This window comes from Meles meles, chromosome X (genome assembly GCF_922984935.1).
Source record: "Meles meles chromosome X, mMelMel3.1 paternal haplotype, whole genome shotgun sequence".
NCBI lineage: Eukaryota > Metazoa > Chordata > Mammalia > Carnivora > Mustelidae > Meles > Meles meles.
In genome coordinates this window covers 4,317,026-4,330,706 of record NC_060087.1, presented here as the reverse complement: position 1 = coordinate 4,330,706, position 13,681 = coordinate 4,317,026, and the positions used below count along the sequence as shown (strand labels likewise).

General features: G+C 53.1%; 1 protein-coding gene across 4 annotated transcripts in view; it reads left to right on the top strand.

The window, feature by feature from the left end:
- The window catches only part of LOC123935478 (pseudouridine 5'-phosphatase), a 74,910-nt gene that overhangs the window by 45,690 nt on the left and 15,539 nt on the right, over positions 1 to 13,681 (top strand). For all 4 annotated transcript variants that reach the window (XM_045996305.1, XM_045996304.1, XM_045996306.1 and 1 more), the window contains one exon: positions 11,787 to 12,016. In XM_045996305.1, coding sequence (XP_045852261.1) covers positions 11,787 to 12,016 — 230 coding nt within the window. The remainder of the gene's footprint in view (positions 1 to 11,786; positions 12,017 to 13,681) is intronic.

Sequence of the window (13,681 nt, the reverse complement as noted above, 5' to 3'; positions counted from 1 at the left end):
TCAACCCAGACATCACGACGGAAACTCTGGCCCCACAGTTGAAATCCGTGCAGAGCCAGCAAGGAGGAACAGTCTATGATGGAAATGATATTGTTTTAATATCGTGCTCCCTGCAAATCGGGTGAATCACTTTCACATTATCCAGGGTCACCAGGGTAGGGTCCGCCGTTGATTTGGTTGCATTTTTGGATGCACGAAGCAGGCAGAGGAATCCGCTGCCGATGGGAGCTCTCTGGAAGGTGCCCACCTTCCTTTTCCATTACCACGTACGTGTGCAGATGTTGGAAACCCGAGTCTGTCCTGGACGTTCGTGTCATCTGCAGCTCCGTGCTCCTTCCGTGACGTCGGCAGCACCGGGCTCCTGTATGAGTGAGGGCAGAGCACGGCTTTGGAGAATCTGAGTCAGCAGTGAGCTCTGGGCCTGTGCACTCACGGGCCGTTAGCTCAGGACCGTGATGGAGAACGCTGCGTTCACTGGCTTTGAGGGGGACCAGACGCCTCATCTTAGTCTTGGTTTTATAATGTTCCTAGCTCTTCCTTGTTTAAGAGAACTTACAGAATTTTATCTCATTATTCAGAGCTATAATAGAGACTCACAAAGATTCAGTGAGCCATCAGCATTTCCTGTGATATTTTTCTCTTGGGCTATATATAAAAGACTATTGAAATAGCTGTGTTGTACATTGATTTCGTAGCGACAAGGCCTTAGAAGCAGCAACCTTAAAAGTGTTTCATAGTAAATAAAATTAAGACTTTAAGCAGCTTTCAATCAAATAAACAAAGGCACAGAATGAAATTTTTCTCCACAATTGTTAATGTTTTGAAATACATTTGAGCCTTGACCTGCATGGGTCCACTTAGATGTGGATTTTTTTTTTTTCTGCAAATGCAGTACAGTACTTTAAATGTATCATTTATGATTTTGTTACTCACTTAACTGTAACGTATGAACACAGTATATCATGTTTATCACATACTAAGTACGTGTTGATTGGCTCTTTGTTATTAGTAGGCTCTTTGGAGTTCATTTTGGGGAGAGTCAAGAGTTACACGTGCTTTTTTTTCCCTCCCTAAAGATTTTATCTGAGAGAGAGGGAAAAGTCGGGGAGCTGGAGAGGAATAAAGGCAGAGGGAGAAGCAGGCTCCCCGCTGAGCAGGGAGTCTGACTCGGGACTCGATCCCAGGATCCCGGAATCGTGACCTGAGCTGCAGGCAGAGGCTTCACCGACGGAACCCCCTAGGCGCCCCGTGCATGTGTTTGGAACCGTGTGAGGCTCAGGACGGCCACCACGTTGTGGAAGGGTGAAGGGTAGTTGGCCACTCTCTTCACTTAACTAACCAGACAGATGGAAGAAAACACTGAAATCCAATATGCTTTTCTTAAAAGGGTGTCTCTGTCTTTCTGGCATCCCCGCAAACGTAGGAGGCCCACGGTTCTCCAGTCAGGTGACGGGGTGCACCAGGGAGAGCAGACTGCCCCGCGTTCCCTTGCGAGCTCCGGTGGTCACCGACAGCCAGCCACGCCGGTCGGGGTCTCTGTAAGGATCCCCGTCACTGGCCGTGTGAGGACTGGGCTCCTGACCCTCCAGCGTTTACTGGAGTCTCCCAAGGCACTTGACAACCACTCAGGGCCATTTCTTTTGGGCGGAAGAAGCAAAGCAAGGACGAGACTTGCTCTCCTGTTGTCTCCTCCATTACGTGACACCGAACAGTGGTCTTGACTCGGTTTGGGAAGCAGAGACCGCAGATTCTGAGTTTTCCAGGTGACGTCAGCAGTTAGGAAGGGCAACGTGTGTCCCTTGGATGGAAGAGATGACCGTGTGCCAAGGTGGGTAGAGCTTGGGGCTGGTGCTCAGGGCGGAGAGCAGGACCTCCAGGATATCTCCAGATCCTCCCGGAACAGACGATCTTCTTGTCTGGAAACCCAGTGCCTTTGTGAGTCAACAGTCCAAATGCAGAACAGTGCATGTGATCAAAGTGTCACTTTACTACCTAACTTGCCGGAAATGGTCCTTTTCTGAATGTCCCACATTTCAGAAAATGATGTGCGACCTAACCCAGATGGTCTCTAGGTCATACGGTTCTTACTTGACTGATTTTCGTTGTCTGCGCACAGTCTGTTGAAATGGCAGTTTAATGAGGAGATTTCAACAGGCTGGTCTGTCAGAGTGATTGAATTTTTACACACACGATTTTTGCCCAGTAGAGATGTCTACCGACTAAATTTCATATGATGAAGAAAATACTTTGCAGACTTAAAAATTCTGCCCCTTTCTAGTGGCACTGAAATGTTGTAGTTAAATGCATGCTGGAAGAAAGCATTGGGTTGTGGAATCATTTTCTAAAAGGGTAATTCCCTGGTCACGCCTCTTGGAGAGCCCCTGTGAACGGTGATGCTTCTTCCGGGCATCCCAGGCTGAGACATGGAAGGCTTAGATCCCAGGACCTGGCTGGCTTCCTTCCCAACAAAACGGACCTCTTTTTGTCCATCCTTCCTGATTTTTTTCTTCTGGTGCACACGCAAGGTCTGTTTGCTACATAGCAGAGGTTGGCAAAGTTTTTCTGCTTTCTTGGCTTTATAGGCCACGCATGAGAGTCATCTCAACCACTTACCTCCCTGCCTTTTGCACTGAAAGCAGCCTCAGTCCACATAGATGTGAATGGGGCTGGCCGTGCTCCTGCAAAGCTTTCTGTGTGGACACTCACATTGGACTCTCAGATCATTTTCATGGGTCACAGTACACTCTTCTTTGACTCTTCCCGTTTAAAAACGGACGGTAGGTTGGGTGCGTGTTTCCCAGAAGGTAGGATGAAACAGGGCAAGTAGCCCTGTAGGGCGGGTAGAGATCCTGGATGCCAGGGAGCTGGGCCCCTGGGTTCTTGCCCGTTTCCTGGATCCCAGATGCCACCCTCCCCCTCCCCAGCAGAACCCAGGATTCTGTTCAGACACCGAACCGCAGAGGCTTCGTACGGCAAATAGGAAGCCTCCTGGAGGGTGCAGAGACCACTGGGGATGAAGGGAACATCCGCTCCCTGAGGCCCCTTTCCCCTCAACAACCCCTCTTCTCCGGAGACTCGAGTCAACCTCGTGACAAAGATACAAACAGCGACATTGCGAGGCCCACCGAGGACAGGCCTGCAGCCGACGATAGCGTTCGCTTAGGTAGGCTCCCACCTGTGCCTGAGCCAGCACCAGGAAAGGGTCCTTCCTGCCCCTTCCTAGTGCTGGGACACCGGGCATCCCTGGGCTAGTGGCCGCGTCCCTCCAATCTCTGCCTCTGTCTTCACGTGGCCTTCCTCCCCACATCTCTGCATCTTCTGCTTCTCGAGACACCAGTTGTTGGGCTTTGCGCTCACCCTGTACATCCAACGAGACATCGTCTCTAGATTTTTAACCAGTTACACCTGCGACCCTCTTTCCAACTAGGGTCACATTACGAGGCTGTGGAGAGCCATGAATTTGGGGCATATATTCTCTATGTCCCAGAATCCTGATGGGGGATCCTCTCTGCAGGCCTGGTTGCCTCAAGGGCTTCACTGTGGGGTGAGAAGGTTGTAAATGGTGCGCGTGAGAGGCCTGTTGCTTTGGGTCCCCTGGGGATGTGCGTCTGAGCCCCCGAAGGGAGGGCAGCTCGCCTCCTCTGCCCAGGTTAATAGAGGAGGGATGTTAACTGTATCCAGCATCTTCTAGGACTTGGGGTGCAGCCTGGGCATAACGTTTTCATCTTTGTGTCTGAGTGCGGGCCGCCGTGCTGATATCCTGCGGACGGATGGCGTCCATCAGAGACACACATCTCTCACAGTCTTGGAGGCTGGAGGTGTGAGGTCTGGGTGTCGGCATGGAGAGCTTGTGCTGAGCTGTGCCTGCCTCCTCTTATAAGGGCACCGATCTCATTCGGGGTCTCTGCCTTATGGCCTCACAGGACTCATCACCTCCCAAAGTCTCCTGATCCAGCACCACCCCACCGGGGCTCAGGGCTCCAACGTGGGGAATTTCAGGGGGATCCAGTCCACACCAGTGACTTTCTCTTGCCTGGAACCACGTGAAGAGGACAGCCCACCCCATCCCATTTTATAAATGATCCGGCATTCTGTCTGCCGTGGAAGAGACTGAAAGCAGCGCAGGACCTGGGAAACAGGGGCTCACACCAGGTCAGTGTGACCTCAGACAGTGGCTGCGTTACAGGAAGGGGGGTGCAGATACGAAACACTGTCACTATCACAATGGGATTTGCTGGCATGTGGGCCCCTCTCCAGGCTGGGAACTCTGGTTCCTTCTGGTACCCTCAGGCGTGCCCTGATGCTGGCCACACAGGAACAGCCCGGCTTCCTCTTCGAAGCAGGAATTGCCAAGACAGAGTTTCTCATGCGAAGACAGGGCTTCTCAGCCTCAGCAGTACTGACACGGAGGGCCACATGCTTCATTCTGTGGGGGGGAGTCCCGTCCGCCATAGGATGGATACTGACCAGCCTCCCTGCTCGCCTCTCACCACGTGCCCGGAGCGGTCCCTTCCCCCGTTGTGACGACCCAAACCAGACATCTCCAGACATTGCCGAACGTGCTCCAGCAGGGATGGGAGCACATACCCCTCTCTTGCTTGAGAACCAGGGCCTTGAATGAAACGGTAGGTCAGGAAATCAGTGTCGTGGGCCCTTGAATATGGGAGGGGGCGGATGGAAGTGTCCGTGCTCCCGGGCCGTGTTCACAGTGAAGCATCAGTTCCTGGAAGGGGAGCCCTTCACCTGCATGGCCATCACTTAAGAAGGGCCTGCCCTGCAAAGCCTGCATCCTGGCACGAAGGCAGAACGTGCAGTCGTCTCCGTCCCCGTCCCCGTGCCTAGGGCAGAAGGACTTAGAGTGCACACATGGAGTGAGTTCTCCTTGATCTCCCGGGACTCTGAACACCCGCCTCCCGCCTCTGGGCCTTTCTCCTGCGACACCGACAAGAAGTCCGTCCCCTCCACGTGCAGGCGCGGCCGAGTATGTCCTCGGAGTGAGGACAGGAGCCGGCACACGGCTGCGGAGAACCACGGCTCCGACACCTCCCGGGAACCCCCACGCCTCCCCGCTGTTGACCCCAGGGGGCGGACTGCCCCCTGCCCGCTCTCTGGGTCTTGGAGTCGGGTGCTGGGGACTCCGGGGGCCTCGTGTTCCTGCAGTGGAGAGCATCTGTGAAGCCGTTTGTTCCTTTACCGTTCCCCGTCCCGAGCTCTGTCCTGCCTCGACTGCCAGCAATTGCCGGAATGTCGCCGGTGCACCGTCACCCTTGTGGTCATGAATTTCGCTCTCTTCTCTCAGTCAAGGCGTCGTTTCTGGTCTCCTGCAGGAGTTCTGCCACCGGGGAGCCGGGTATTAACTTCCCGCAGCTGCCGTAACGGATGCTCTCAAACGTGGTGACTTAGGACAACAGGGATTTATATTCTTACGGTTCTGGAGACCAGGAATCCCAGATCAGGCCTTGGCAGGGCCATACACCCGTCCTGAAACTTAGGGGGAGGATCCGTCTTGTCTGTCCATCCCAGCTTCTGAGGGCCCCAGGCGGTCACCCAGCTGTGGCTGCAACTCTCCGTCTTTTGCATCTGTCCACACAGGGCCATCTCTCTGTCTCTCCTCTCCTCCTAGGGGGACACCATTGCCATGGTCTGAATGTTTGTGGCCCCCCCCCCCCGCCAAAATTCATATAATCCCGCCGTGTGAAGGTATTAGGAGGTAGGACTGTCAGGACGTGAGCAGGTCATGGGGATGGAGCCCTCACCAGTGGGATTCGTGCCCTTAGAAAAGAGACCGCGTCCAGCTAGCTCAGCCCTTCCCTCACGTGAGGACACAGGGACAGGCTGACTATGCTCCAAGAGGACCCCAGCAGCCTCGGAATCTCTGCTGCCTTTATCCTGACTTCCGGCTTCCACAGCTCTGAAAGAGAAGTATCTGTCGTTTAGAAGCCACCCGGTCTGGGGGTTGGACACGAGCTGCTGCCTGTAAGGCCCACCCTAAATCCAGGATGATCTTTCTCTCCAGGGCCTTAATCATCTCTCTTTCCAAATAAAATCAGTAGACTAATGATCCCAGGGGCCTGCCCAAAATGATTGTTGGGGGCCACCAGTCAGCCACCAGACTGAATCTCTCACACCCAGGTGTTAGCGTTGCCCTCCCGGTGACTGTGAAAGCCACTTTCCAGGAGAGGCGGAATGCCCCAGCCCCTTACTGGGTGGTCCGAGTGAAGAGGGCCACGCCTTGTCCCCAGGATGCATGTGTAGAAGGTCTGGGCTGGGCCGAGTCCTCCACAGTGTTTGAGGTCCCCGGACAGCATCACTGTCTGGTTATGGGTTGCTGGGGACATCCATAGCTGAGAACACGACCTTCCTGGGTCTACCTCTACAGAATTCCAGACGCCGCGCCCGCTCCACCGTTCCTCCTGCGTACACATTTCTCTGTGACTTTCATCTCCCCCCACTGTTAACTCCTCACCACAGGTGTGTGTTTAGGGTGAGGTTCTGAACACGAGGCCTGAGCGAGTAGGATGTGCACGGATCTATCCACTCGGTGCACGAGTTCCCGAGAAATACCTGCACTCCCGTCAGCCGTCAATCTTTCCCACATTTTTCCTTCTCCAGATCCATTTAGTGGCAGCATCCATGTTCTCATCGATCTTCGGTCTTTAGGAGGAAGAGGACAGCTTCTTCCCATCAAGACCGCTGATTCTTCACATTTCGTGTTTCTTCCCTGTATATGAATCGTCCGAGCGCTGACTCCTTGTAGCAGTAGATGTCTTTGTGCCCTTCCCTGAGACTGACTTCAGCGCACCAAGGGCCAGAAGCTCTTAGGTGGGTTTCGTTTATACACTTAATTAACCAGCTTCTCTGCAGGGCAGAGCTGCACTTACTTTAGTCTTTTGCTACTCGGGGGCAGTGACTGCATGAGAGCAAGCTCATGTCCAGTACTTAAAAGATGCAAAAGTTGTTCCTACAGAGTGAGCCAATTACATGTCCCGGGAGCCGAATGGTTTCGTAGTGAACGTATCCTCCAGTTCTGTGCGATGATCCTGACGGTGGCCAGCATCTGTCTGCGGCTCACCGTCGTGCCTGTCCAGGAGTACATCACTGAGGTGATCTTATCTGCGTGACCGTGTCCCTGCACTCCCAGGGAAGCAGCTCCGCGAGCAGAGCTGGTCATTGCTGTTTGGTGGACGGTCATCCCGAGCGTGAAGAGTCGATGCATGTTTGCCCGATGTCCCCGCAGAGGATTGCGGTCACATCCTTCTCTCGGGTTTCCTGTTCACCCTGGTCTCAGCCACTGTCAGGACGCTCCGAATGCTGGGGCTCGTTCGAAAACAGTCCAGCAGAACCCTCTGTGATCCATTCCCGTAGCGATACAGGCGTCGAATCTACCCCCTCCCACATAGGCTTGTTGCTGAGCCTTTGGGTCTATATACGACTCTTCCCTTACGTTATGTGCAGGACAAAACACTCACGGGCTAGCAATGTGGACGGGATTACCTAACATGATAGGAACTGTATTTGTTTGTTTGTTTGTTTTAATGAATAGCATAAAAGGACACTTGCAGCCAAACTTTCGTTTCCCTTGCGTTTTAGAGAGAGCCAAGGGTTCATGCTTTGTTTTTTTTTTTTCAATCTTGGTTTGTCCTCCTGTAATCTAGTAACTTGAAAGTCTTGTTTTGAATTCATATCATTTTGGGGGCTCCTGGGTGGCTCAGTGGGTTAAGCCTCTGCCTTCAGCTCAGGTCATGATCTCAGGGTCCTGGGATCGAGCCCCGCATCGGGCTCTCTGCTCAGCGGGGAGCCTGCTTCCTCCTCTCTCTCGGCCTGCCTCTCTGCCTACTTGTGATCTCTCTCTGTCAAATAAATAAATACAATCTTAAAAAACATGATCTTACAACAAAAATAAAGCAAAGCCGTCCCACTCACTGTCGGTCACAGAAAGAATGGTCCGTTGCAGGCTGAACAGAAGAGTCCTCCACAAGAAACAGTCACCAGGGACAGGCCCAACAGGGGAAGATGTCCTCTGCACCTTCCGTTAGAAACCCACCTCCTCTGGGAGCCAGCCAGTGAGAAGACGTCATCATACTGGACTCCTGAGTTTCTCCAGCGGACGTGCGTTCCGAACAACCCCTCCAACTTCCTCCTCCTTCTCTGTGAAATAATGTCCTTCTCTTCGCTGTGTTGGGTGTGCCCGCGGGGTTGCTCTCGCCGGCTTGTCCTGGCTCCACGTGTCCCGAATCCGCCCATTTTTGCTGCTTGAGTAACTGGCCGTTTTATTTTTAAGGTTAATAGTCCTCACCTGGAATGCCTATATCCAGACAAAGTTTTGTCATTGGCTGTTTATCTGTCATAGGCGTTCTTCCTGCCACCCACCAGGGAAGTAAAGGTTTTTAACTGAAATGTAGCTCAGGGATGTAATCCATGATATTCATCAGTGGTCGTTGCAAACTCATGGAGTGTTTCGGCATCTTCCTCCTTTCCGCTGTGCATTCCGAGGGCATGGAAACGGATTGGATTATGCAGAAGCCTCGCTGGTTGGAGTTGGTAAGTCGAGGCTGTTACTGCGGGATGCACGCGTCTGTGGTTTTCTCCTCTGGCTTCAGTTCAGCTCTGGTATCAGAGAGATATTGGTATCAAGAGTGAGTTAGAAGGCATTCACTCCTGTTTTCTGGAAAGCTCGCTCAGAATTGGTGTTGTTTCTTTCTCAAATGGTAGTTCTAAATTCACCAATGAGGCCATCCAGTCCTGCATAGGAGAAAGTTTTCTTAACTACTAATTCTAGGAGCTATAGGGCTGTTGAATTATTACTGTCTTTTTGAGTGACCTTTCTGTCTTTCAAAGAGTCTGTCCATTTTATCTAAGCTGTTAGATATATTGGCATCAATTTGCTCATGATCACATTTTTCTAAATTTAATTTTACTTTTTCGCAGATTCACTGTGTATGCACCCCACCCAGTGCTCCATGCAATCTGTGCCGTCCTTAATACCCTGCTCACCCACCGCCCACCCTCCTCCTCTCCAAAACCCTCAGTTTGCTTCTCAGAGTCCACAGTCTCTCGTGGTTTGTCACGTATTTTTTAACCCTTTTGATGGGTTTTAGGATCTGTGGTAATGTCCTCTGTTGGATTAGTAGCACTGTTAAATTTGGATCTTCGTTCTTTTTCCTTTCCTTTTTTTTAATCTTGAAAAAATATTATTTACTTATTTATTTGACAGAGAGAGATCACAAGTAGGCAGAGAGGCAGGCAGAGAGGGAGAAGCAGGCTCCCTGCTGAGCAGAGAGCCCGAGGCGGGACTCGATCCCAGGACTCTGGGATCATGACCCGAGCCAAGGCAGAGGCTTTAACCCACTGAGCCACCCAGGCGCCCCCTTCTCGTTTTTTTAATGGGACAAGTTAGATTTCTGGTTTTAGAGCATCTTCTTCTGTAATGTAAGTCCTTAGTGCCATCAGTTTTCCTCTCAACGTTTTATGCCCTTCCCACACGTTGATATGTTCGCTGTTTGTTCTCTACGAAATTATCTCATTTCCGTCTGTCACTCCCTCTTTGACTCAGGTCTTACATGCCAGTGTGTTGCTCAATGTCCAAATATTTTTTCCCACCTGCCTTTCAGTTATCGATAACTATTTTAATTCTTTCATGGTCAGGGCACATATTTCGAATGATTTCGATTACAGTAAAATGTTTTAGGATTTTTTATAGCTTATGGACTCACACTCTGTCTTGTTGAATGTTCTAGGTGCACTCGAAAATCACTAGTATTCCGCTGTTTGGGGTGAAGTGTTCCATAAAGTTCGATTCAGTTAAGTTGCCGGCTGGTGTTTCTGACGTCTGCTGTATCCTTTCTGTCGACTTGTTTTGTCAGTTCGTGACGGGAGTTTGAAACCTCGGTCTGTTCTCCAGTCACTGTGCTCGTTTTGCCGCTGCGTTACCACATGTGTCCGCGTTTAGAATGCCGTCCTCTTGGTGCGTTGGCCCACGTGTCATTGTGAAACGTACTTAGTTATCTCTGAGACTTGTCATGCCTTGTTCTTCCTTTGTTTGAAGATTTTATTTATTTATTTGAGAGAGAGCATGAGAGGGTAGAAGGTCAGAGGGAGAAGCAGGCTCCCTGCGGAGCAGAGACCCCGATGCGGGACTCGATTCCAGGACCCTGGGATCATGACCTGAGCCAAAGGCAGACACTTAACAGACGTAGCCACCTAAGCGCCCCATCATTCCTTGTGTTAAAGCATACTTTTTTACTACTCTTATAGCTAACCCTGCTTTTGATAGTCGTTACAAAATACATGGGTTTTATTGATATACATAAACATCCACTTATTTTTAACTTGCCTGAATATTATATTTCAGTTTTCTGTAGATAGTAATTGGATGTCAGTTTTTTTTTCCGTCCTGATAGTCTCTCACTTAGCCATATTAGTAATGTTTATAAAGCTTCCAGAAGGCCCTGATCTGCTAATTCCTTCATCTTGGCCGTGTCTGTGTTCATTTCTGTTGATGGGTCTTTCCTCCTGGCCGTACGCTGTCTTCATCTGCCCTGCAGAGGCGTGGAGAGTCGACTGGACGTCAGACATGGCGAGTTTCACATCCGGCATGGTGCTAGGTTTTGCTTTCTTTTTAAAAAAGCTTTAACGTCGTCCTGGCGCCGAGTTAAGATCCACACGTTCCTTTGAACGTCTCTGGACCATTTCTCTTAGAGGTCAGGCGTGGGCAGTATTTGTCGTCTTCCTGAATGGCTTTAGCCTGGTGAACAAAAAATGGGTGTGCCTGTGTTTTCTGTAGCGGTGAAGAAGTAGGGACAAGGCCTCGTGCAGTTCCTCCAACAGTAATGATCACAGACTGTTCAGGAGACTGTCTCAGGTCATTAGTGCTCTGTGTGGATGTAGCCGCTCCTGGCACCCTCAGCAAAGGTTTCCAGGTGGCCAGCACTGTTGTGTGGGACACGTGTCTGATAACCAGCCCTCTCTCGGATGGTATTGGGCCCCGCTTCCCTGGCCCCGCACAGGAGGCTCGCCATTGCTGACAGTGTGGCAAGTGCCCTGCCCTGTCGTGCGCTCCTGCTGTGGCTCCGCGGTGTTTCCTCCTCGGTGTCCTTATGGGGTAGACGGACAGCTTTCCTTCAGCTCTGGCCCTCGTCCTGGGCCTCTGGAAGGAGCCCTTTCAGGGTTCCCTCTCCCCGGCTGTGTGACGAATGACTGAAATGCCTTCAGTACCACGCGAGTGTTCCCCGAAAATACCAGCAGCATAATCATTGCTGATTCATTGCTTCCGGAAACAAAACAAAACCAAACCTGGCGCACCAAGTGCAGAGGCGTGTCCCTGGGCTCACTTGGCCTGGTTTCTGCCCTTCAACAAAACAGGACCGGCAAACGAGGTGGTGTTTCCTTCCCGTAAAATCGCCTTCGGTTACTTTGGGAGATGCTGTAGCGAAGCCTCGAATGGCTTTCTGAGGTTTGGTTTGAGTAGGTGTGTGGCAGCGGCCTGAACCCGGTTCAGACGGTCTGTGTCCTATCAGATCGTCCCTCAGAACGGGCAGCAGAGAGTCAAGGTCCCAGAGCTAGCACCGTGTCCCCGGAGGCAGGGGGGTGTGTGGCCCTGCCCTCCTCCCGCTCGCTGAAGGCTCTCCCTTCTCCTCCCGCTCGCTGAAGGCTCTCCCTTCTCCTCCCGCTCGCTGAAGGCTCTCCCTTCTCCTCCCGCTCGCTGAAGGCTCTCCCTTCTCCTCCCGCTCGCTGAAGACTCTCCCTTCTCCTCCCGCTCGCTGAAGGCTCTCCCTTCTCCTCCCCAGGCGTGGAGAAGCTGATCCGCCACCTGCGGGAGCATGGAGTGCCCCTGGCCGTTGCCACCAGCTCCAGCCGTGCGTCCTTCGAGATGAAGACCTGCCGACACACGGAATTCTTCAGCCTCTTTGACCACATCGTTTTGGGCGACGACCCCGAAGTGAAGAATGGGAAACCGGACCCCGACATCTTCCTAGCCTGTGTGAAGAGATTTGCTCCTCCGCCTCCCGTGGAGAAGGTAAGGCCCCCAGCGAGGAGAAACGTGGCCCGGTGCAGCCCCCGAGCAGGGTTTGTCCCCAACTGGAGCGCTTGTGTCCGCTGTGGGAGAGCCGCTGGGGAGCAGCCCGGGAATGGGGACACGGTCAGATTCCGTCAGTTTGGCGGGAGGGGTCAACGGGCCAGCGATCTGGGATGCGTGGACGGGACGTTAGACAGCTTGTGTGGGGCTGCCCGGTAGACGTGCTGCCAGGAAGGGGGCTTTGCTGGTGGGTCAGGAGGTGGACGTGCTCGCCAGGAGCAGCCTTCAAGGAGCGTGCTGGGTGGGACAGCGACTGGGTGGGACAGTGACAGGACTCACCAGCGCTCACAGGCACCCCGCCCCACCCCCACAGGTGCTTGTCCTGAAGGGTGAAGGGTTTGTTCCTGCAGGGTGTCTGCTCACAGTGACCTTGGGTTTTGTCCTGACATTCCCAGACTACTGTTTGTGTGCAGGCCCAGGGCATGGGTGGGTTTGGTCCAGGCCAGCCTGTGCACAGGACTTCATCTTGCAGGGTGCACCGTGGAAATGGGGCAGGGGGTGTCAGCCACCCGGAAGCACGTGTCCGGCCAGTGCTTGTTCACCTCACACGCTCCTCCCCGCACTGTTCCTGTTGGGACGGGGAGCTGAGCCTCCCTCTGCACCCCCGCAGAGTCCAAAACGCAAGTAGACAGTGTGGAGAGGGGGCGGGCTGAGGTCTGACTGTGCGCCCCTGCAGACTCCAGAACTCGGGAGACGGTGTGGAGAGGGGGCGGGCTGAGGTCTGACTGTGGCCGTGCAGATTCCAGAAGGACGTGGGGACTGATTGAGGGCCTGGTTTCTCTTGTTTGCGTGCTGGTGGCAGGAGGTCACTGCTCAGGTGACAGTGTTTCTGCTGGTCCTGGGTTGCGGGACGCTGGGTTGGAGTTGGTTAGTGACTTACCTGGTCACTTCAGGGAAGAACACTTCATGCTCGTTCTTTTCTCACTCCTCAGAGAGCCCGAGATGGAGGCAGGCCCTTTTCTGACACAAATCCTGAGTGCAATTCCAATGACAAGAGTGACTCACAGCCTGCTCCCACTGAAGCTGAGGGACTGGGGCACGTTTCCGTGTGTGTTGTGTTGTGTTCTGTTTTGTTTGCCTCCGGGTCCGCTTACTACCTTGGCCTGTGACGGCAGTCATTTTGAGCGAGTCGGGGCTCACTTACCGTGGACCCGGCCACGGTAAGATACGTGCACCTCTTCCATGCACGCGGGTGGGTCCAGATCTCATCACTGAATTGGCTCGATGGATCTGTGATGGGCACGAGCCCACGGTGGCCGGGTCCCAAAGCCGTGGACAGAAAGAGGGGCCCCTTGCAGGGCTGGCCGAACAGACCCGGGGCGCAGCCTGTGTCTGCTTCATGTCTCAGGGCATCGAGACGCCTGCGTGCTCGGCATCCCACAAATTCCACGGCCGTGTCTTCTTTTTCCCAAGAACCTTGCTTCCTGGAGGGCTCTGTGCCTCCAGAGGACAAAGTCCCCGTGTGAGAGGAGACCCTTGCCTTGTCGGGCGCACGTTGCTGTTGATTCACGAATGACGTCAAGTTGCCACGTGTGCTGGACAGACGGGTTTGCAGAGCCGTTCGGAGTCTGCGGCCCCTGCTTTCAGTGGGGTCCGCAGAGCTGA